Source organism: Ptychodera flava, chromosome 20, assembly GCF_041260155.1.
Source record: "Ptychodera flava strain L36383 chromosome 20, AS_Pfla_20210202, whole genome shotgun sequence".
Classification (NCBI taxonomy): Eukaryota; Metazoa; Hemichordata; class Enteropneusta; family Ptychoderidae; genus Ptychodera; species Ptychodera flava.
The window spans coordinates 28301510-28327192 of record NC_091947.1 but is presented as its reverse complement, the minus strand read 5'-3'; the positions used below and the strand labels follow the sequence as shown (position 1 = coordinate 28327192).

Sequence of the window (25683 nt, the reverse complement as noted above, 5' to 3'; positions counted from 1 at the left end):
CGCTCCTGAAATTTTCGGAAGTTTTGACCGTTTTTTGGGGTTCGCTGATAATATTATGGAAATAACAGACTCCGCTCTGACTATCAACGTTTATTTGTGGGTGCGGGCTCAAGGAAAGCCAAATTAACGGGCTCGGCAAGCCTCGCCCGTTAATTTTTGGCTTTCCTCTTGCCCTTGCCCACAAATAAACGCTAATGGTCGGCGCGTCGCCCGTTATTTCTATATTATGGATTGATGTGTATTGTCCTTAATTATGACAATATTATCTTGATGCCATATTTGAATATTTTTCCAAATTTCTCAAAACCTTCAACATGAAGAGCCTTTACACTGGAAGTATTGGTATGTACATCCGGCTAGGGTTGTCTGGAGATATACCTGTATGATACTAAAGTTCACTCACCTTGAAATATGCAAATTGGAAACTAATTACATGTTACTGCTGACTTTCTCATATTTACAGTTTTTCATATTTACAATTTCCTTTTCGTCCCAGTTTCAGGTATTTTAATGTCCCCCTGAGTCAACATAGAATTGCCTCTTTCCTAGATTTGTTGTAAGCAAAATATCATGCTACATATGCTCGCCACAACAGCATCCAATTCATCAAATTTTCTATAATGTAGTGATATAACAACAATACATGTTCCAATTCCTGCTACGTTAAGTTGCTTTTGTCTTGTATAAGAGTGGCAAAGTACATAATATTGAAATGCTTTGTGGGTAAATAGTCTTCTCATCACCCGAAGAGTTTGATCTAATAAATAATATCTAAACAATGCAAACGCGGTCTCGGCAAAAATTTGTTTATAGTTGAACTCATCTTTTTAACTTTTCAGGCATTTCTGGCACTAAATTCCTGCATAACCTAAAACTTTATTTTGGATTCTGTACATAATCTTATGTGGTGTATTGTTTTACCTGTAGAAAGCTGCCATATTGAAAATATGACCAAATACATGAGACTTTTCACTCACTTAGGTGGCAAAATTGTATTTAAAGTACTGAGGATAGGATAGTTTATTGAAAATCATCATTAGTTTATCAAATTTCTTTTATTTTCATTCATTCTATGCATCAACATTATGTGAACATTGTGTAGGTCTATTTTCAGTACTAGAAATCTGCATGAGTTGGCACATATGGTAGGGTAGATATTTGTTAACGTTTAAATATTGGAGTACTATAAAATAGACATGAAAAGTGCACCAGTAAAAAGAATGCCCATGGACAGTGGTCTGATCTTCTAAAAATGGAGAAAAAAGACTCTACTATAGCACTTTGAGGAAAAGAGTTTTAATTCTGAAAATCTTTACATGTGTGACATTGTCACCACAAAGACACTGTTGTAGCTTAGTTTACATGAATTGTATCAATGCAAATTTATTTGACACATACATCAAAACAGCCGAGCATTAAAACATATAAAAAGTTGCCATCATGCTTTTATTGTTCATAAATATTGATAGCATTTTCAAATTTTATTACAAAATCTTTATTGCTGAAATGAAATATTTACGGACTGTTGTATCTTTTCTCAAGTTCGAGATTCCTATACAAAGTGACAATATGGAATGTCAAAAAAAAATTGTGTACACAGTCAAACTGGGACATGGACATAAATAATAAATGTAGAGGGCGTTGACAATAGGTTAGAGAAACAGAGATGGGTTAAATGGGGTTGATATTATTACTCCATTCAAGATGCCCCTCCCTGGCTGGACAAGTCATAACAACATGTTACATTACCGTAATGTCATCTGAATAGGAAACCTTGATTGATTTTGACATAATTACAGCCTTTTACTATTAGACTCTTCCAAAGGTTGGTTGAATCTATACTGCGATACTGTGGGTGGGGCTAGGTGTGTGAAAGGGTAAACCTTATAGGGCTGATTTGTTTCTTTACAAAAAAGATACAGTGGCACTTTGTCAAAGTAGAACTCAGTTCATAGTTAGCCACCAAAATCTGCTTGCATTCTCAAAATGATCTGTTGTGGGATTCTAAGTACAGCGAAATAGTTCTGTGAAAAGAATAAAAGGCAGCCACTACATCAGATGGGTTATCTCAAGAACATCTGTACCCGGTGTCAATATAGTTATTAAATAAATTAGCATGTTTTAAAAACATAATTACCAGTACTAGACTTGTAATAAAAACACTCCATGAATTCTTGTATTTTTCAAAACGAAGAAAAAAATAAAAAAAAACATCCACTAAAAGCTATTTACACGATTTAAATAGATAATGGAATTTCAAATCCATCTGAAGGGAAAGTCTCTTGCTTGCTTTTCAGCATGATTGTTAAAGGCATATTGATAGTGAAAAGTACAGATCCATCTCTGTGATACTTTAATGTAGCAGAGACATCACGAAAATGATTTAAAGAATGTCTGTGACTGAGTAAAAGTTCGTGGTCATGGTGTAAGAATCAAAACAAAATGGCAGTTCTAAGTTACAAAATTGTAAATATTGCAACTTCAGTATACAAAACCTAGTTTAGCTTTACAAAGAGTCTGTTGTACACTAACTAGATATTGACTATTTTGGTTTTACGACTGGTTGAGCTTGAACTGTTCGCCTTTGTGTCTCTTTTTGGATTCCGTTTGATTGTCCCCTTTCTATTTGAGATAAGAGGTGATAAGCGATCAACAAAGCAGTGGTAGTTTCGTTCAAGCTCACGTTGGTATTCACGCTGATCTGTTCCAATGAGGCTCTTGTTCTTACGAAGTGCATCACCACACCTGCCACAAGGAAAATAAAGAAGTATCAGATTATATTCTGACTACAGGGTAAGAAATATGTTTGCAGACATATTTTATGATCCCTTCCACCATGTTTGTATACAGTGATATTGTGTCATCCACATTGCGTTTGGAGAGCGAGCTATTTGTACAGCCATCACGCATGATGATGTTTGCTCTGCATTTAACATAATTAGTAAACAGTAAAAATGTTCTGGGATGTGTATGATTTACACATAAGCCAGACAGAATCTGACTAAGATATATTACTGGCAGTACTTGAGCAGAAATTTGGAATAACAACATAAATGATGATGGTTACCATCTTTTGCTGCTTTCTCTTTCCTGTGCAAGTAATTATTGTTGATATTCACTGATTCATAAAGAACACATCAATGATGATGAGTGTATTTTTACCCTGTCCAGTGCTGTATGATGTACTTAAGTTGTCAAATTCATACTTCCTACAAACATGCTCAAAATTCTTTACAATTTTACATGTAACTGCTTGTGCCCTGAACTTTACACCTTGTACTTTGTGATGACAGTATTGATAGCAATGCTGAATACAATGCTGATGTCAGAGTTAGGGGTATGGATTCAATCAATTATAGTACTTACTTGTTGGAGAATTCCTTGAAACACAGCCTGAGTTTATTGTGGTGTCTGTCACTGGCTTTGTCTGTCTCAGAAAAGTCTGACAGAAAGACTATGGCAACTTCAAGAGGTCCCTAATTGATCAGAGACAGAGAAGTTGTTGTAAATATGAGAAATTACTTCACAATAGTGAGACTCACTGATCAAACAAAGTCTGCCCTGATACGCTTACAGTCAACATAAAAATACTATGAATTCTAAAATATTAAATGATTTCTCTAATGTTGGAATTCCCCTACAGAACCTAGTAACATGTGACAGCAGATTGTAGATCATCACAGATAGATGTGCACTTTGGAGAGAATTCCTTGCCTATGTCACTTTTGAAGAAAAGCAATAAAGTATGATAATGCGATGTAGTAGCTCTTCCAAGATACTGCAACCCAATTACATATCAATGAAATACTAAATTGTGCAACCAAAGCACAATCAGCAATAACATCAATTTCTGTTTTCTTTAGTAAAGAATTCTGCTACCTTCTTATGAAACTTCCACATGAGATGACTGACGATCACATTCAAATCACAGAAGGCTGGTGTTGGTGTATAATGTTGTTTTAGAGGAAATGCTACTCAGAAAATTCTTTGCATGGGACTGTATAATCCTATGAGACACAACACATTTAAAAGTATTGAGGTATTGGTTTTATTGATATACCTGATTCACAGTTGTTCCAATACAACCTTGTAAGACCATTTGTAGCATTTTAGGATCAGCTGGGTCTTGGTTTGTAGCATTGTCTAACTCACGGGACTTCTTCTGTATGTCCTCAATGGCAACTTCTACCGGTGTCAGTACAATCTGTACAGTAATAAAATAACACAGCATTGGAACTCTTACTATTGGTATGATTATAAGTAACAACACGAAGCATAAGGATTTTCTCTCAGTGTAAATTGTGAAGTATAAAGATATAACGTTACTTTTTATTTTTGTCAACTTGATCATATCCTAAAATATGTCTCTGAGCATGTTATCAAAGGTAATCTGCAATCAGGCCTTAAATGGCAACAACTTGACAATGAAAAAGTTTCCTTCATTTAATGGTAGCGTTGCTGTGGTACACAAAGCCTAGATATTAATGAATCCGACTACCACACACTGTGGTTTAATGTACACACAGTGTGCTTGATAGAATGTGCAGAAATTGTCTCCTGGTACAGGTGACAAATGCCAGACTGGTGTGCTGGACTAAAACACTAACTGAACAACAACAAAAAACACAGGACCACGGAAAGTTACAAGAACAGCACTAACAAACATATTTCTTCTACTGGAAACTGCATTTTTTATTTATGCTGTCTCATCAGCAAGCTGCTGGTAACAGAGTCTTGGAAAAAGACATAAGACTTGAATGAAACCATAGACTACAGAGGGAGAGTACCCCTCTACTGTCTACGATGAAACTCACCTCTTCCCTTGATATGACAGCAACCCTAGTTTTCACATATGGAAATGCATTGGCAGTGGTGAGGATTGTCTTGCGCTTGAATTGTTCCTGTAATTCACCATGGGCTCTGCCGTCTTTGGTGAAGGGTGTGGCATACATGAATCGCCCTGAGGAACAATACAGAAAATACAGAAAATATCAAAGAAACTGTGAAAACATGTAGGTTGGAAGCAGGATAATTTAAAACCAACAAATTAATCAAAGTGAGACTTGAGTGGACACCGTGGGTCATCAGTATGTATTAGGGAGATGGTGCAGTGGCAAAGAATGTGAAATTTTCAGAAGAGTTACTTTCAGAATGTGCTTAGGAATACAATTCAGAATAACATCAGACACTCACTATGTGAGATAATATTCTGTATATTCCAGAAGAGTCCTTTCAGAATGTGCTTTGGAATACAATTCAGAATAATATTCAGACACTCACTATGTGAGATAATATTCTGTATAGAAGTAACAAGTCATTGACATTGACATAGTCCCCACTTGTAATAGGAGTATTAGTCTTGATGGGGCAGGGAAATGAGGTCATTAAGAAGTATCACTGGAGTGTATATGTTCAGATCTATGGACACATAGGTTGATGTCATTGTTCCCATTTTGAAACAAGAGGCATGTCTAAGTAATGGTTCTAAATCGGGAAAAAAGATCAGACCTCTAGCTGTATTGGCCAGCCAAGAAATACATATGTGCATAATAAATGAGGTACAAGATGTGACATCTTAAGGTCTACTATCCTATCAAAATTGAAGCGTAAAGAACTTGTGGTTACTGAGTTATGCATATATATGCATATTCAAGGTCAAAGGTCATCAAGGTCACGTGACATTTTGAAAAAAAAAACCATTGTATTGCTAATTAATCCATATATGCCAAAATTCAGACCTCTAGCTCTATTGGCTTGCCCACAATTATATATGGACATAATTAACGAGGTAAAGCATGTGTTGTCATAAGGTCTCCCATCCTACTAAATATAAAGGACATAGCACTTGTGGTTACTTATTTATTGACATAATCGTGTATTTTACGTAAAAGGTTATCGAGGTCACATGACATTTTGTCAAAAAATTTCTATCCTATAGTCTGTCCCTATATACTAAAAATCATACATTTACCTCTATCGGCTTGCTCAAAATTAGATATGCACATAATTAATGAGGTACAATATGTGGCGTCATAAGGTGTCCCATCATACCACATATGAAGGGTGTAGCACTTGTGGTTCCTGAGTTATGGACAAATATGTATATTTGAGGTCAAAGGTCATTGAGGTCACGTGACATTTTTAAAAAAAAATTGTATTGCTAAGTTATCCCTACATACCAAAAATCAGACCTCTTGCTCTATTAGCTTGCTCAAAATTAGATATGTGCATAATTAATGAGGAACAATATGTGGCGTCATAAGGTGTCCCATCATACCAAATATGAAGGGTGTAGCACTTGTGGTTACTGAGTTTTGGACAAATATGTATATTTGAGGTCAAAGGTCACCGAGGTCACGTGACATTTTGTCAGAATAATTGTATTGCTAAGTTATCCCTATATACCAAAAATCAGACCTCTAGCTCTATTGGCTCGCTCAAAATTAGATATGTGCATAATTAATGAGGTACAATATGTGGCGTCATAAGGTGTCCCATCATACCAAATATGAAGGGTGTAGCACTTGTGGTTACTGAGTTTTGGACAAATATGTATATTTGAGGTCAAAGGTCACCGAGGTCACGTGACATTTTGTCAAAATAATTGTATTGCTAAGTTATCCCTATATACCAAAAATCAGACCTCTAGCTCTATTGGCTCGCTCAAAATTAGATATGTGCATAATTAATGAGGTACAATATGTGGCGTCATAAGGTGTCCCATCATACCAAATATGAAGGATGTAGCATTAGTGATTACTGAGTTATGGACAAATATGTATATTTGAGGTCAAAGGTCACCAAGGTCACATGACATTTTGTCAAAAAAATTGTATTGCTAAGTTATCCCTATATACCAAAAATCAGACCTCTAGCTCTATTGGCTTGCTCAAAATTAGATATGCACATAATTAATGAGGTACAATATGTGGCATCATAGGGTGTCCCATCATACCATATATGAAAGGTTTAGCACTTGTGGTTACCGAGTTATGGACAAATATGTATATTTGAGGTCAAAGGTCACGTGACATTTTGTCAAAGCGTCTGAGATATCTGCGTGAACGGATGGACTCACATGGATGGACTGACGGACTGACATGACCCAATCTATGAGCCCCCTGGACTTTATCTGTGGGGACTAAAAACTGTGTCACTGCATCCTTTTTGCAATATGAATACGATGAGAAACTAAATTTTTATTTTTCTTGGCCATATACATGGGAGTCTATGGACTGCCTTATACATGGGAGTCTATGGACTGCCTTATACATGGGAGTCTATGGACTTCCTTATACATGGGAGTCTATGGACTGCCTTATACATGGGAGTCTATGGACTGCCTTAAACATGGGAGTCTATGGATTGCCGTATACATGGGAGTCTATGGATTGCCTTATACATGGGAGTCTATGGACTTCCTTATACATGGGAGTCTATGGACTGCCTTATACATGGGAGTCTATGGACTGCCTTAAACATGGGAGTCTATGGATTGCCTTATACATGGGAGTCTATGGATTGCCTTATACATGGGAGTCTATGGATTGCCTTATACATGGGAGTCTATGGATTGCCTTATACATGGGAGTCTATGGACTTCCTTATACATGGGAGTCTATGGATTGCCTTATACAGGGGAGTCTATGGAGGCGAAAACTAAAAGTCCTCTAACACGGCGAAATTTGATCACATTGTGAAACAAATCAACGTGCATCTGTATGAGGTAGAGTACTATCCTTTTACCAAGTTTGAACGAAATCGCTCCAGGCGTCTCTGAGATATCTGCATGAACGAAAAAAGTCATAAAATATGCAAATGAGCAATTAATTAATAAGCCACACCCACCAAAATCTAATCAGATCTAAGTCTCATCATGATAATACCAAATACCAAATTGCTTGACATTGGACCTAAGGGTTCTTAAGTTATGAGTGGAACAAAATCTGTCTACGGACGGACGGACGGACGGACGGACGGACGGACGGACAGACGGACACACACACAGACATTGTGGCGACATAGGACACCTTTGGTGCTTCGCACCACGGTGTCCAATAAGGAAAACTGGTTTACTTAAAGATAAAACAATTGACAATATGCCAGATGAAGCACAAAACACTGAACGTCCAGATTCACACTGTTCTTGGCTCTCTCTCAATTATTGAAAGTGACAGGAAACTGAGTTCTGGAAAATTGATAATCCACCCACAACAAGTGTCTTACCTAAAGGAATACGCTCCAATGCCATTATGTAATATGGCATTGGAGCATAAAAATGACATGATGATCAGTTGTGATATCGTAAAAATGATAAGTAGTATGAAAATTAAATCTGGAAAATGATATTCTGGACCTCAAGAATTCACTGAACATTGCTGAAAGAGTCCTTGAAAGTCCTTGAAATTTAGTGACTTTGAGTGTGTGGACCCTGTATGAAGATTACTTTACCCCTGTTGTATCATGTCTCTCTGTAATGTAACAGATGATATTTAAGAGGGAACAAGTCATCGTTGATGACACAGTCCCCGCTTGCTAATGGGTACTTGATTACAGGTCCTGTGATAAATACTTTGATACAGATGGCACTCAATGGCCAAGAATGAGTTCCATTGTGATGAAAAACATAAAACCAATGTAGGCCACTATCCTAAAGGTCATTAACCCTTTGCGCTCCAGTACGGCCTGAAACGGCCCAGCCAATCACAGTCCAGAATACCCGATTAGGCCTGACCCGGCTTCGTACGCACACGGTATTGAAATCCCAATCAGGCCTGAGACGGCCTGCACGTTGCTATGTTACACACAGAGTGATTACATCGTTATTTTTGGTCGTGACAAAGTACTCATAAATCACTGACGTTCTACAACATCTTATCTCGACGTCACCAATAATTGAATACATTTCCCGCCTCCCCTCATGAATAAACGATTAGTTTCCCGCCCCTTGACAGACGACCTCCTGACCTTATCTTTGAACACAGGCGCCAGATTTACATGTGTGAATATTCATTTAAAAGTTTGTTTTGAACTGCGGATGTCGACCCCGGAAGTACGAAACGATGGGTTTGGGACATTTTCTTTGGGGATTCCGATTCCGATAGTGATTTTGAAGGCTTCACCACAGAAGAAATAACGGAACGAACAGCAACTGAGAACGGAAATTGCCCGGGAAGCCTATCAGCGTGAAAATGGAAGCGACATCGACCCAACCGAGCTTGCCGAACGCCTGTTGGAAGATCTTCACGCTGACGATATTGATGTGGCCGATCTGCAGTGGTCAGAAAATTCCGATGATGTGACTTTATTTAATTTTAACGGTGATGAGTCTGGGCCGTTCCACGATCTTGGTTGTACAGGCGATCAGCTGGATTTTTTCGGCTGTTCAGACAGATGATTTTCTGGATCACCTTGTCCGTGAGACCAACAAATACGCGCAGTTCAAGCAAGATCGCTTACAGAAAGTTGATGCCGATTGGAGTCCGGTCGACAGAAATGAAATGAAGGCGTATTTTGGTGTCATTATCTTAATGGGTATCCACTCTTTACCCGAGATACGCGACTTCTGGTCAACAGATGATCGTCTCCATGTACCAGGGGTGGCGAAAGTCATGTCGCGAAACCGGTTTATGAAGCTGAACCAGTATTTGCACGTCAATGATCCGTACGCTGAGCCTGACCGACAAGATCCCGGCAGAGATCGACTTTACAAAGTTCGCCCTATAATTGACGTAGTTCGTTCTAAATTTCCGATGAAGTTCATGCCTTTCCGGGAAATTTCAATCGATGAAGCCATGTGCAAATTTAGCGGACGGTCACCGATGATCCAGTATATGCCTGCGAAGCCCGTGAAGTGGGGATTTAAAATTTGGTCGGCTGCATGTCCACGGACTGGATATACGTTTGACATGATCCCATACGCCGGGAAAGGAGAGCAGATTCAACACGGCCTCGGCTACAGCGTCGTTGTCGATCTCACCAGCAGATATTTTGTGACAACTTTTTTAGTTCTCTGCGTCTGGCCGTTGACTTGTTGAACAGACGTACGTACGTCTGCAGCACTGTTCGCAAAAACAGTAAAGGGCTTCCTCCTGCCGTGTCAAAGTCAGCGACAAAGTTGAAACCAGGCGACTATGTTTACCGGAAGAGTGGTGAAATCATAGCGACACTCTGGCATGACAAACGCGATGTAACACTGCTGAGTACCAACTGTAATCCCGGTGGAGTTGAAATTCAGCGAAAGGGAAAGGAGATGTTTGTACCAACAGTGGTGAGAAAATATAACAGCTTCATGGGCGGCGTAGATTTGAGCGACCAGATGGCATCGTACTACCCGATCAACAACAAGTACATGAAGTTTTGGAAGTACCTGTTCTGGTTTTTCATCGATCGGATGATAATCAACGCCTTCATCCTGTACAGCATTGCCCATTCTCCAAATCCCAACCGAAGGTACAGACAGAAAGATTATCGACTCGATCTTTCAAGCCAGCTCATCGGTGGTTTCACAAGTCGTAGAAAGCGGGGTCCACAAAGCCAAGTTACGGAGCTTGAGAACAGCATCAACATCGACAACATCGCTAACCACAGCTGTGAGGTACTGTCTCCGAACGCCGAACGGAAGAAGAAATGCTGTCGTCAATGCAGTAAAACTGGCAAAAAAACACCAAAAGGCTATCAAGTTGAGGCTATCAAGGGGCTGCAAGCAGTGTAACGTCTATCTGTGTAAGAGCGAGTGTTTCTTACAGTACCACGCGTCAATTTTGCGACGTTGAGCGACTTCCGGTGTCCCGCGAAAAATGTAAACAATGTTTGCAGTGAACGCGAACGGCTTTGAAATCTAATCTCTTGTTGTGACTTTTATTCACCCTGAACAGAACAGAATATTAATGAACAGCTGATCGGACACTGGCAATTTTTAGCCAAGACTTCTTCATAAACGTTTATGAGCTTTTCATCAATTTCACTTTGACTTTGTAATTTTCATAAGTTAGTACGCGCGGAGTGAGTTACCCTCCAGCCTCAGGTAAGAATTGAGCGTGTGCTGTTTGCATTGTGAGCACTCCAACTTTGAAAATAATTTATTCCATGATAAAATTGCCATCATAATTTATTTTTTGGTCGAAAAAATTTTGTTTTGCACACTTTGAAGTTCAAACACTTCATTTTCAAACATTCGACTTAATCATTTTCTGTCACACTAATTTCATCACCCATGCAAAAAAACTCAAACTCTAGTGTTATAAAAATTTTATTCAGCAGCTTCTAGGAATTCCTATCTTGCCTGTAAAAGAAATAATTTGGTTAAACATAAAAATATGCACCGTATTCAATACTTATTTTCATGTGTGTACAGTGGCAGTGCAGTGCAAAATGCTGAAAAGTTTTGGGATTTTGGGACCCTGGTATGCAAATTTTCAGCTGGCTTTGCAACAATGTTGCAACAAGGCTGCACTGGGTCGCAAAGGGTTAAATGAGTCAACTGGGAATTAGTTGACAGGATGTTGCAAACATTTTTCATACTATCCTAACACTAATAGATTATCACCGGTACCATATTTCATAAAGTTTAATGCAGTATTTACAACACTATGAGATCAACATCTGTATCAAGTTTCATCAAATTTGACGTTGTATTTGTGGATATATCACTCTAATTAGGAAAGTTCATTACATATGCAATTACAAATTAATTAAAATGACACTGATAAATGTCTTTTTCACTGTTGAAGCAATGTGAGCTTAACATCTGTACAAAGTTTCATGAAATTTGATGCAGTATTTCTGACATATCAGCCTAATTATGAAACTTCAATAATTGACATGATACTGCTACATGACCTGAAACAAATTGACGAGCATGTATGAAATATGTCAATGTCCTTGTACTAACTTTGAATGATACTGGTGGAAATATATCTGAGTTATGGCTCAGTATGAGAAAATTGTAACAAAATCGCCGCCACGCAGCGATATTTGATCTTACCGTTTAAAAAATCAACATGTATATGTATGACAACTTTGAATAAAATCAGTTGAGACTTGCCAGAGTTATGGCTCTCGACATGAAAAAAAAACATAACAAAATTGCCACCATGTGGTCATATCGGACCTTATCGAGAAACAAATCAAAGTACATATTTATATCAAAGTACATATGTATACTATAAGTCAATGTCCTTGTACCAACTTTGAATAAATTTGCTTGATACATGTCTGAGTTATGGTTCAGGACATGAGAAATCATAAAAAAAAACGGCCACAAGGCGGCCATATTGGATCGTATCACAAAACAAATCAATGTGTATATGTATGACATAGGTCAATGTCCTTGTACCAACTTTGAATAAAATCAGTTGAGATATGCCTGAATTATGGCTCTGTACACGAAAAAATCATAACAAAATGGCTGCACAGCAGCCATATTGGATCATATCACAAAACAAATTGACATGCATATCTATGATATTGGTCAATGTCCTTGTACCAACTTTGAATAAAATCGGTTGAAACATGTCTGAGTTATGGCGCTGTACATGAAAAAATCGTAATAAAATGGCCGCCTGGAGGCCATATTGGATCGTATCACAAAACAAATCGACATGCATATATATGACATAGGTCAATGTCCTTGTACCAACTTTGAATAAAATCGGTTGAGATATGCCTGAGTTATGGCTCTGTACATGAAAAAATCAAAACAAAATGGCCGCCTGGCGGCCATATTGGATCGTATCACAAAACAAATCAATGTGCATATGTATGACATTGGTCATTGTCCTCGTACCAACTTTGAATAAAATCGGTTGAAACTTGCCTGAGTTATGGCTCTGTACATGAAAAAATCGTAATAAAATGGCCGCCTGGCGGCCATATTGGATCATATCACAAAACAAATTGACGTGCATATCTATGACATTGGTCAATGTCCTTGTACCAACTTTGAATAAAATCGGTTGAAACATGTCTGAGTTATGGCTCCGTACATGAAAAAATTGTAATAAAATGGCCGTCTGGCGGCCATATTGGATCGTATCGCAAAATAAATCGATGTGCATCTGTAGGTCATAGTGCTATGCCTTTGTGCCAAGTTTGAACAAAATTGGTTCAGCAGTATCTGAGAAACTGTTGAGGACGGACGGACGGACGGACGGACGGACACACGGACGGGACCCAATCTATAAGTCCCCGCCGGACTTTGTCCGCGGGGACTAAAAATATTTCCATAGGACATCTTGTTATATAATGCTCTGGTATGAGATAATGCACAATTGCAGAAACTATTTTACTCTGAAGTACCAGTCTGAAAACTATTCCAGGGAAGACATAATCATATCAACACTGTTTTCATAAAAGGAGATCATACTAACGCATATTATGGTTCTTTTCAAAGTAAGTCCTCCTATTCAGAGTTTCATAGAAATCAAAGTATGGCTCCACATAGGTTATCTGGATGTATGCTTTATTTGGTGCCAGCTTGTCTCTGTCAACACGGTTTGAATCCTTGATCACTTCAACAGCTCCCTGTCCAAATCTGTCACTGTAGAATGACTGTAAGATGACAAATACAGGAATGTTATGACAGAACAGTGTGAAATGTTCAGAGTGTCTTTCGTACAATTTGTGCTTAAATTTGTATTGTTAGAAAAAACTCAAACCTGAAAGTTACATAAAAGTGATGTGAAATGGAACCTTAATATTTCAAAATTATCATTTCCTCTGAGAAAAAAAAGTTGTAGTATTTTTTGCATCACTATATGATATGTTAATTCTCTGAACAAATTTCAAACTTTGTTTGAAAGCAAGTAAATTACTTTCAAAGAGCTGGGAAAGGTACTCAAAATGTGCAAATAGCCATATATAGTAATATTACATATCACAAACCATACAATAAAGCATTGTCAAACAGAGCATAAAGAATACTTCTGTGGTCAGAATTTTACATACCTCTAACCTATTGGCAATCTCTGGCAGTTTAGTTATTGAGGGTTCTTTGTACACATATTCCTGGCCATCCAAGTCACCAAACATATTACCGTAGAAACCAACTCGGAAATATGTCCCAAATAATCTCTTGTTTTCCTATGGAAAAATGGAAGGACAGAACCTGGTCAATTTGTCAATACCAATATGCAGTAATAAAACAAAGTTACAAGAAATGCATCATACAAAGTAAAATTTACCTGGTACAAGTACTTCTATTTTATCAATGGTAAACCTGCACAAACAACAGCCCTGTGTACTTGAAAGATTTTTTTAACAGAATCGTTGCAGGATTCTAATCTACTTAGTCTACAATGAACAGAGTTTCATGCACATGTATATTCACAGTCAACATGGTAAAACTCAGATTCACCACCTTTGAATATTTCACTGATTTTTTTCTTTGTGCATGTGGACTAGCCTTAACCTTTCTTCTAATCTTCTGATGTCAATGTCAATATAATTAATACAATGGATGACAAACGCATTCATGTGTATTTTAAGATAAACTATTACATTAAGACTGAGCAGCAAACTTCACTGAAGAATGAGGAGGAAGATGGTGATAAATGTTGAATAAAGAACACGAACACAGTTATCAAAACACTGTTACATTGACCATATTGCTCTATGCAAATTGAATGATGTTGAAACTGCTGTTGTCTGAACACTTTGTAGTCACTTGAAAGGTCTAGAGGCATATTCTATTCCAACTGATGATGTTGTAGTATTCCTTTTCTCACCTGTTGTACAATTTTATTGAAAGATTCTTGGAGTTTTCGATGCAGTATGGACAGCTTCTTGTACTCTCTGTTGGCTTCATGGATTGGTATCAGTATCTTGTACACTTCACTCACAGATTCATACATAGCAGCCTGCAGAAATCATTCGAACATGTGTGATTTTATCAATATCCTTGGCATTCAGTTTCATCATTAAGTTCTACATGACGAATTTCCCTCAAATTAATATCTGTATTAACCATGACGATGTGAATATGTTTTGTGCAGGACCGAAAATGGCCAATATGTCATTATCTATACACATGCATTATGACCTTTGGCCCCTTGTCTTTATCACATGAAGGACTATATTTCGCATCATTGACACTTATGAAGAGTGTTTACTTGAGTCTGCTATCAAGTTTACAGAAGGACATCTGTATTGATTCCCTACTGATATGAACATATGGTAAACTGTCTATGCCATATTTTTATTGTAATGATACAAACCAAAGTTTGAGGGCTTTGATCTCATACACATTTCAAGACTGGCTCCTACACTGGACGAAGAAACCAGACATAAAGAGACGCATCTGTGGAAACACACAGGCATACAATATATATTCACATTCGCATACACTCACAGGCACACTTTGATAAGCCTACTTACATTATTGAAAGAACTTGCAGTCATTTCCAGCAATCCAACTAACCCATTCTCTGAGAAGTATTTGCCAGTACATATGCCTTCTTCATCAGGTGATACAACATCATCCGACACTGCACTCTCTTCAATCACATTGGCTGAGATTTTCTGTATACAAATGAGGCATTATTTAAATTAATCATACATGTTGGTCAAACTATAGTTAAGCAATATCTGCGCAAAGTATGGAAGATTGCTTTTATCCAGCTAAATTTGTTTAAGTGATATGTGGCAAACTAGTTAGTTTCAACTATGCATCAAATCTTGTTTGTGTCATGCAGAAAAGTGACATATGTTGATACAATTATGATAATTCTGGACTTAACCCTTTCACCCCCAGTTCCCTGTATACAGGTCCAACTTTACCATAGAAGACAAGGGATTTGGGACAACCATGGTGGTGAAAGGGTTAAATACTACCTTGTACTGTACATGCAGTGCAAAGAAACAAAACAAGTTCGGCAAATCCTAGGTACTTTGTGAATTTAAAATTAAAGAGATACAGAGGCCATAGGCAATAATGTTACACATTTGGTTGTTAAGGTTATTGATTGTTTATTAATTCCTTAACTGTGCCAGGAAGAAGACACTGGGGGCGCTGTTCTTAAACAAACTTTTCACTTTGCACCTATGAACTCAGTTTATATGGACACAAATTTCACACACACACACACACACACACATAAAGAGCATATCATAATCTCACTGGCACAGTAAAAGGCTCCCTGAACCACCTGAGCACCAAAATATTACTGTCTGTTTGTTACCTCAAATGAGACACATCCCACTGGTAGGTAATGCTTGTCCTCTATCATATGTAAATACTCTGCTACCAATGCAGCTGAATGAACCAGACACTCAGCAGCTTCCGCATGGTTTCTGTGTTCAGAATGTTTACTAGCCATGTTCTGTAACCAGGTCAATCTCAAATCTGGTGAATTCTGGTAACTAGAATGAACATACAAGTATACACAATGTCATTTATATGTGACAAAATGAGTGATTTCTACAGCGAATGATTATATAGTGTGGTTCTTTGAGTCAAATACATTATTTCATTGGATGCTGGGAAGCTAACCCCTTGAAGAGATTATCTTCAAAGGATTTACCTAAGCTACAGTATAGATTTTGATAGGATATTATGAAGTTAACTCGATAGTGGTTACCATCAGTGATTCATTTCACTAGATATGATGTGTACACATACATTTAGTCTTACAAAACTTGCTGAGTTAATCACTCACTTCAGAGTTCTTGATTTTCGACCACTGAGCAACTTACCCCTTTGCAATTCTGTACATCAAATCTAGCAACATCTCTGGATCTTCTTGGAATTCTTTCATTTTGACAGTATCAGACAGAATCATGTGTAAATTGAACACCAAATCACGAACCTAAGATGACAGAATCCAAAACAAAATACATATGATGGCAACAGGTGAAATTTAAAGTTCAAATGGACCACAATACAGACAGAACTATTTGCAGAATCTTACATATCACTGTGTGTACTCCTGTGCAGTTGTTTATCCTAATGTATTTGTTTTTAACAGTAACACTACAACTTCATGTCTCTAGTGTCTGTTTTCAAATGAAAACAGCAGTTACTAGTTTGAGCATGACATTTTATTTCAGAGTATACCTATCATTCACGTTTGTCATTGTCCCTGGGCTTTAGATACTGGTATTCGATGTACACTTATGAAATTTCCTATATGTGGCTGTTCATGAATCTTCTTATGGTGCTTCATGCAAAGTTAAACTTGCAATCATTTTCTGACTGTGAAACATCAGTACGTACTAAGTCTTTGTTTTTGACTGGAAGTTTTGCATTCTTGCAAAACTTTGCTTGACTGCATCATAATATGTTACATAAGTTTTGCATGACACAACTATTTTTTTCCTTAGAAAGTACCATAATTGGAGGATTTACATTACTGTATTAGAGATGGGATACATAAAAAGTATTACCTGTTCTGGAAATGTTGTTCCTTGCAGTTCCACATCATTTTCTGCATAGGTTAGTATTGTTTTCAACGATCTCCTGAGGAACTGTTCATTAAAACTCTGATCTGTGCCAACCAACGATGACAGTGACATAGTCACCTGCATCTTGACTCTTGCAAAGTTCTAAAGAAGGGGAAATGATGAATTCTGATTATCATGTTTCTCACATCAATGTCTTCATATTAAATTAAAACATGGTAATCCACACACTGATTCATTGACTGAATGTACCCTGGTATAATAGTTTGTTTTGGGGTTTTTGCCCCTCTGCTACTTTCCCATCAAAGCTGATTTTTGAAAAAAATACCAAAAACAGCAACATTAAATGCTCCCCTCCCCAAAAAAGAATCAGGGGACCTTTTTGCAGAAAAGACTTCTGAAATTCTATAAGTCACTTTAGAATGTATGGAAATTTTGATTTTGAATAACCTGTGTACCAGTGCATGTTACATGCATGCCACATGAAAAAGTTTTTCAAAAGTCAAAGAACACACTCATGCACCAATGGTGCAGCATAATGGCATAGAGGGAATACTGTTTACAATTATTGGTGCACTTACGTTTCCAATTTCAAAGTTCTGTCTCATCAGTAAGTAGAGAGATGCACTTGCATGAGATCTGACCACATCGATGCATGAGCTACACTGATGTAGCAATCTCAAACACAGATCAGCACACTGCTCTGTCTCCTCTTCAAACAGCAACTCAGGAAACTGATATCAAAACAAATCAAGAATCATTCAGAAAGTGCAGATAAATGGCTGAAATAGAGTCAATGGTAAATAAACTAAATGGCCAAGTTGGTTCCTGAATCAAACAGCAATGTTCAAAGTTTGGCCGTTGTGTTGGTCACAGGATGTTGTGAAACTTAGAAATATGCAGTACACACAGATCGAAGGACAGCACTCTTTGCTATGCAGGCAGTGGAACCCAAAGCTACATGCCTTCTGTTTTACAACTGAAGAATAAACCACTTTACAGGTATAGGCAGATATGAGTATAGAATAAGCACCTGCAAGCACATTTCACTTTGAAGTGCCAATGACAAATTCTTGATGCCTCATCCTAATAAACTGTCACTGGCTTATATATTGTATCATTTGTGTTGATCCAATAATTGCTAAATAGAAGCTTTGAGTACACATTCCTACAGTAAACGCAGTTGCCTTTTTTTCCTTCACATCTGTACAAAGGTTTTTCTATATCTGTATATACTTCTAAACCACCTAAATCTATGCACAACAAGTGGCTTGCATTGTCTCTTGTCTGAGATAGTGATCTGCAGTGTGACATCGCAGTGTACCAACTTCTCACATGAGAGACCTAGGCTAGAGCCATGCTGTATGGTAGCATATCAAATCATGAATTCTTCATTCCAGGGTAATCAAATACAATGTTGCGATATCAAGCATAATAACATGTACATTGAACGATGCACTTAAGCCTGATTGGTGTCAGACTTTGTGTATGGTAACTCTGGAAACTGGATGATGATACTGATGATCTATATGTTTGATAAAGGCGTTTCAAAAGCTTTGGAAGGTTAAAGCTATATTCCAAACCAATGTACATATGAATGAAACAATTGCTAGAGTTGCTAACACTGCGGGCCAAAAGGATGCCTATTTGAGCAGTATTCCGCGAAGCATATTTCCTACCTGGAGCGCTTCAGGCGGTTGCTATTGACGACAGTGAACATTGTATCAATTTATTTTCAATAGTATATCGATCGACATCTGCTCGCGTGCCGCTTGTGTAATCAGGTCATCTCATGAATATTTCCACATTTACCCATATATATATGACGTACAAGCCATACCATAAACGTATCTGTTGGTTTCTTGTACTCAAATTAAATCGACGACACTTTTTCAGTTTTGGTAATACTTTTACGTTTCAGCATATTTTGGCGCACTTTTGCCAAGTTTGGCGCCAGTGTGAGCAGGGAACGACCTGCAAGTGAGCAAGACAACAATGTATCAATTTCGGACAAAAGGATATCGATCGATAACGTTCACTGCACGATGACAGTGGAGACGCTGTGTCGGATCGCCTCCGTTCTGTGTTATTTTTTCAATTTCCTGCAGTTTTCATCGTTCATATTCGCCCAAATTTTGTATACACTACAACAACTTGGCAGGTATTTAGTCTGTACAACTTACGAGACGCTTACTGATTAAAATGCGTCCATTTACGACCCTCCTTCTGTATATGTAAACGCTGTCAGATCGCCATTTTATTGACAGCAGGAGTAAATTTCAGTGATCGGAATAAATACAATGCAAATAAAACAAGTTTCGTAAAGAAATTCAAAAATCTAAAACCAATAGAATTTTGTTTATCAATCAGAGGGTCACAGCGCCAATTTTCACCGCCATTGTTTCAGAATTGAGGAATTTGAACCGGCGAGAAGTTTGCAATGTGTGTGTACATTAGACGCCATTGTTTTCTATGGGAACTGGAGGTTATTCGCCTTATCGTAAAATGAAAAATACATCTGAAAAAACCGTTGGTTTAACTCTTTCATTTCGCTGTCATATTTTACAACATTTGAGATCACACATCTCATGAATGGTAACTAAAACTCTATGGTTTTATTTTTTTGAGTTTCCGTCTTATTTTTATGAAATGACGAGTTAACCATCGTTTGTGCTGTTGGCTGTGTTTTCACGATTTACATGGACTATTGTCACTTAGGTATTTTAGCATTTGTCCGTGATATTCTTGCCAAAATAACATAATTGAAAGGGCAACATGTCAAGGAAATAGGGTATGCAACTTTTTCCTCAATATTTTGTTGTGCAGCGAGGAAATCCGGCGAAATTTTCAACACGACGCGGAAGGTCGATTTTACTCTCTGTACGCGTACTCAACGTATGCGTGGCGAAATATATATTGCCCAAAATAGGGCGCCTTTGGGCCGCAGTGTAATGTCTATAGTAAATACTGGACATTTACAACTTACCTTGAAGACCAATGCTCTTTCCGTGGCTAGAATGTTCTGCAGTACAACAATGCTTTGATTACAAGCAAGTTGATGTAGTAGTACACGTAAGACATTGCCGAGTAGATTTTGCTGTGTGTCATTGGATGTAATTACCTAAAACAGGCCAAAGATAAACTTTTTAGCATGTAAAAATAGTCTTGAACATGTATGTACTGGTATATTTGTCAGAATACATGCCCTTTGAAGTCAACAGACAGAAAGCAAAATTTTATTAAAACAATGCACTTCAGCCTGATTGGTGTCATACATCCATAACGATACTAAAATGCAATAGATGACTTCTGAAATGTCTGAAAACAAAAGTATTTCAGGACAATTTTGCCTCAGAGGGTGCTGTTTATTTACGATTAGTGGGGTTACAATGGCTGCAGATATAGAACATTTACGCAATGAACTCTCGTCCCATATGTTCTAAAGTCACCAGGCTCTGAGACATTGAACAAATTCAGCCTTTAAATTCAGTCTGTCATTGCTATGAAATTATAGCATCACCACTTCCAGCAGATGTGTCCTGTAGCAGACCAAGCCATTACACACAGGTTGCAGTAAAGTGTAGCCCCCACCAACAGCGCCCTCACAGGAAGAGTAACTCTGAAATGCTTTTGTTTTAAGAAATTTCAGAAATCATCTATTGTTGCTGTGAGTTCTCTACTAAATAAACCCCTACTGTTTCATAACTGGTGGTCCTTTACATACAATTTGGCACTTCTACATGGCTGTTAGTTGTGGGTACCAGTACAATGTCTGCTATGCAGTGCTTTCAATGCTGGTGTTGACACTGACAACCATGGCAAATTGATACTACAACTGACCACACATCATTTCCTCTTGTAAATGACTAGGACTGTACAATTACATACACATATTTTATGAAACGGTACTCTGATTTCAACATTCAAGGCCATGGGACATCAATGGAAGACAACACATTATGGATAAATACTGCAATATTCATCATTACATGCTAAGGAGTATCAATGGCAAATCACCTAATTTTAAAGCCCCATGTAGCTTTCTCTTTAGCATTTTACTTGCTGAAAAATATCACTCAATCTTTAGAGAGATGCATTGGATTCTAATTTTTAAGCCATATTGTCTTTGAAAATGTCTCTATTTCAATATTTGATGATGGATTTGGTAAATTAAATAAAGGCAAATATGCATATATTTGCAGATTCCATATTTGATATCAAACTAGAAAATTATTTGGTTGTTGAAATTTAAGTTGTGCATTCATCACCAATCTTCACAAAACATTCTGAGCTCAAACTTTGGTAAGCATTGTTACATAAGTTGCATTTGATTCAAAACCATCCTACCAAGGAAATGCAAAAAGATACACAGCTAATGGGGCTAAGGGTTATTAATACCCACCTGAACAATTAACTCCAGGATATCAAGGACAATCATATTAACTTCTGTACCAAGGTTACTTTCCAGCAATGCATCAGCTTCTAAATCACGTGGTCTGAAAAAATTGATTAATGTAAGAACAAATTTAAACTTACCATATAATCAACCAATTAATCAAAAGTATGCTTTAGTCATTCATCTACGAATTTGAATTTTATGAAGTGTTTTTGAAACAGTTCAAAAGTTGTATCATAACGTCACTGATAACTACACTGATGACTTTATATTTTTACTTACTGCTCCAAAGGATCATTTTGTTTCCAGGTCTGCGTCTGGTCTTTCCTCCATCTTAACTTCTCTGCCTGGCCAATGGCTGATAAATTTGGCCTGTCTGTGAAGATAACAACAAACCTCATTAGGATCAAACAACATTTCTGTATGTACACTTGTAGATGTCTATAAATACGAATGAAAGTCAAATTCAGTAATAAATTATCACAACTACCAAAACCATAAATCTGTTCTGGGATAATGTGGACTCATGATCTCTCAAAATGGGCATTGTGCCTTCATGACAAATATCTCTCAACAATCATGATGTAGTTCATTACAACCCCACTTTACACATTAATTCAACTTACCAGACCACTGTTTACTTCTTCTCTGCATCAAATCCATTCTAGCGCCAGATGTACCCAAGATGGCTTCTTCAAGTTTGGCTTTGACATCAACTGACTTCTTGAATGACATTCTGGCCTGGGATGTCAAATTTTTCTTACCCTGTAAATATTATCCAATACGGTTACAGTCATCATTCATAGGTGGGTCAAAGTCAACCATCAAAATTTTGCCTAATCCATCAAAATATTAAAACCTGGCCTATGACACCTCTCTAATGTGGACAATTCTCTATGTAGTTCTCATTTTTCAAGCTATATGATACAATGGTATTCACTTGTTTATCATGGACTCCCACATAATCAGAACTCTAGCTGTGTCCAAATGTCTTCATCAAGACTCATTTCAATTGACGTGCTTCACCTAACCTTACAAGTATTGAAACGTTGACATTTGATCGTTACTTGAAATCCACATTGTCTCCTGCTTGGACAGCCTTCATATGCTATGACTGTATTACACTCATGCTTCTTTACCTCGCATCATGACTTCAAAGCCTGGTAGTTTTACACCTTACAATACAGAAACTGTCTTTCATAGCTTGTACTGTAAAGTTCCACAGCTCAAATGGTCACTACTTCTATGCACTGTGTTTATGCTTTGAATCAGTAACCACTTACCTTGTACTCAAAGACAGATACACAGAAATACAACACATCTAGCAACTGTTGCATTCTGGTTGGAGTAAAGTCGTTCCACCATTGATGAAGTATTTTCTCATCTACATTCTTCACAACCCATAGAAAACACATTAACAAGTTTCTTGTTGACAGCTGGTTCAGCGGTGTTGCAGTATAGCCTGGTCTCTGTGATAGGTGAAAAAAGAATCACAAGGAAGTGATGAAGATGAGTCTTTCACAACACTGTGAAGATGGTAAGTCTCTTTGACAGTCAAAAGTGTATGGCAGCGTTAGATTTCCAACAAGCACACTGACCTCTGTCCCTGGCATTACAAAAGTTTGGTAGAACTCTAGTGATTACTGGGTGAGGTTAAAACTTTTCAGGGAAACTGGGAAAAGACAGTAGAAGAACAATGAGATTGTGTGAAGCCGTTCTTCAAGTTCAATTATGTATCCTTTTTCAGTACTTTTAATTTCTGTGCATTGATAGTCACCTTCAGACAATGATTACCAGAAGGACAATTGGATGTATTATTCTCAATGTGCGCTAAAAAGTAGTACAAGGTTTGAAGACGAAAGTGCTTTCATGTTCTTTTAAACAATGATTATTGTGATTATCAATCCACCACACCAATAGTTCCATGAAAAGCTGTATCACAAACCTGCAATGTTGTTGTGTCTGAGGCAATCGATGCTGGCCTTGTATAGATACTAGTTCCAGCTATTGCCATGGCAACAACCTGATTAATAGGCATATCATTGTCCATCTCAATGATTGTTGGAGGTCTCTTGCTTGGTTCCAGGTTCCCATCATGCAACTGGGGCAAGACATCCATGACTATGCCGATGAGTGGTAGGTACAGAGAAGCCACTCTTGCTCTGCACTCAGGACTTGCATACCGGGCATCTGTGTCATGGCAGGCCAGTAGATTGGATATCGTATCCACTGCTTGCCGGTGTAGTGAAGGATTGCTGAAAGATGCAAATGGAAAAAGATGCATTGTAATGACAAAATCAATAAAAAGAATGATTTGTGGACTCTGTCGTGTATTTTGTGACTATTATCAAATGATTTACCATATTAATCTGTTTAAATTTTACACAATTGCACACCTCTCTGCTGAGTATGTTCTTTTTTTTGGAAAGACTGGACCGTCAAAACTTTGGGCACATTTTGTGATCGTTTTTAAATTTACACACTCATAAGACACTTTGCGACAATTTTCTTGATGTTTACACAGTAAATTTGATGTATCGCAAAACGTTGAGATTTTTGTTGCTGTCAAATAATAAGCTCAGATTGTTTTACCTGGTTACATGTACATACATGTTAATATTCAAGGCCTTGGGGTTCAACAAAGTGGTAAATTTCACCGCATTTATACAGCTATTTAGAAAATCATGCGAGTAAGTAATGATGCTTGGCAAAAGAAAAGTGGGGGTATTTAAATACAATTCACCTGACAAACCTTGCAAAAAATTATACATAACTTTTGTCAATGGAACTTAGAAGGAAGAAACTGCCATACACAAAATAAAACTGGCATTAAACAGGAACTTACTGCTGCACTTGTAATACATAGGCAAGATCTGAGAGCAACAGTCCAGTGAGGAAATGTTGCTGTCTGAATTCAACAGACAACTCTGCCATGCTAGATCTCTGCTCTGTCAGGGTGTTTGACGACAGATAGGAACTCTGTGATGTTGAACTGGATATCGATGGACATGGGGAAGATGCCGGGGACACCAGTGGATATGGCAGTGGAAGATTCAATGTTACATAGTGTTCATGACTGCTGATGATACGAAGGAATTCTTGTTTCAGCATTGCCAGGCTTGTAGGGTCTGGTAATTGTGCTATGCGATGTGATACCTGTGCATAAAGAGTTAATGAAACACAATATCATGACAAGATTTCCATTTGTCTGGGGTTATCAATTTCCAACACAACTTTGATACTTAACTACACACCAAAATAAGATACATCTCTCGTTGAGTAATCATTTTAATCCTTGTACATTCTTGGGAAAAAGATCATTACATTGGTGATTGGAAAATCTGAACGTGACATAAACTGTAAGCTTACATGGGTGGGTTTGTTGAAATTCAACTGACCATTTGCAATTACATTGACTTTTGAACTGCCATTAAGATCTAAGAAGTAACTTCAAATATTGATTATGAATAACCCTGCCAAAGCAGGCACAATGTGCTACATATGTGTATAGCATAAGCTAACACACAAGCGTTATATGGACTGAAATGCACCTAAATTGAATGGTTCATTGCTACTTTGTGTTTCCACTGTTTCAAAGTTGTTATCTCTGTAGTTTGAGCGTCCGACAAGCAAAAAGCAGATTAACAATTGAGCAAGTGCTGTTGAATGGAAATGCAGATTCAAGGACCAAGCAAGAAACATACAGAAACAGTCACAAGTGTGCTACATTATGACAGCAGAAGCAAAGTAGATGACAAAATGTAAAAAGCATATTATAGAGAGAGCACACACACCACATTTTTCAAAAGGGTGCATCTAACCATACAATTTCAAGAATTTTATGCCACTCTTTGAATAATTTCCAAGTATTTCATCATTTCATGCATTCT

At 37.6% G+C, this 25683-nt stretch overlaps 1 protein-coding gene across 2 annotated transcripts in view; it reads right to left on the bottom strand.

The window, feature by feature from the left end:
- Positions 1-1272: 1272 nt before the first annotated feature.
- Positions 1273-25683, bottom strand: part of LOC139120495 (dedicator of cytokinesis protein 7-like) — a 49795-nt gene continuing 25384 nt past the window's right edge. For both annotated transcript variants that reach the window (XM_070684954.1, XM_070684955.1), the window contains exons 23-41: positions 24639-24949; positions 23739-24048; positions 23077-23262; positions 22420-22558; positions 22076-22169; positions 21800-21893; positions 20384-20518; positions 17979-18131; positions 17383-17541; positions 16693-16805; positions 16179-16359; positions 15376-15519; positions 14727-14858; positions 13948-14082; positions 13371-13551; positions 4815-4960; positions 4061-4204; positions 3367-3476; positions 1273-2745 (exon numbers count right to left, since the gene is read on the bottom strand). In XM_070684954.1, the coding sequence (XP_070541055.1) occupies positions 2532-2745; positions 3367-3476; positions 4061-4204; positions 4815-4960; positions 13371-13551; positions 13948-14082; positions 14727-14858; positions 15376-15519; positions 16179-16359; positions 16693-16805; positions 17383-17541; positions 17979-18131; positions 20384-20518; positions 21800-21893; positions 22076-22169; positions 22420-22558; positions 23077-23262; positions 23739-24048; positions 24639-24949 (3081 nt within the window). In that variant the 3' untranslated portion in view covers positions 1273-2531. The remainder of the gene's footprint in view (positions 2746-3366; positions 3477-4060; positions 4205-4814; positions 4961-13370; positions 13552-13947; positions 14083-14726; positions 14859-15375; positions 15520-16178; positions 16360-16692; positions 16806-17382; positions 17542-17978; positions 18132-20383; positions 20519-21799; positions 21894-22075; positions 22170-22419; positions 22559-23076; positions 23263-23738; positions 24049-24638; positions 24950-25683) is intronic.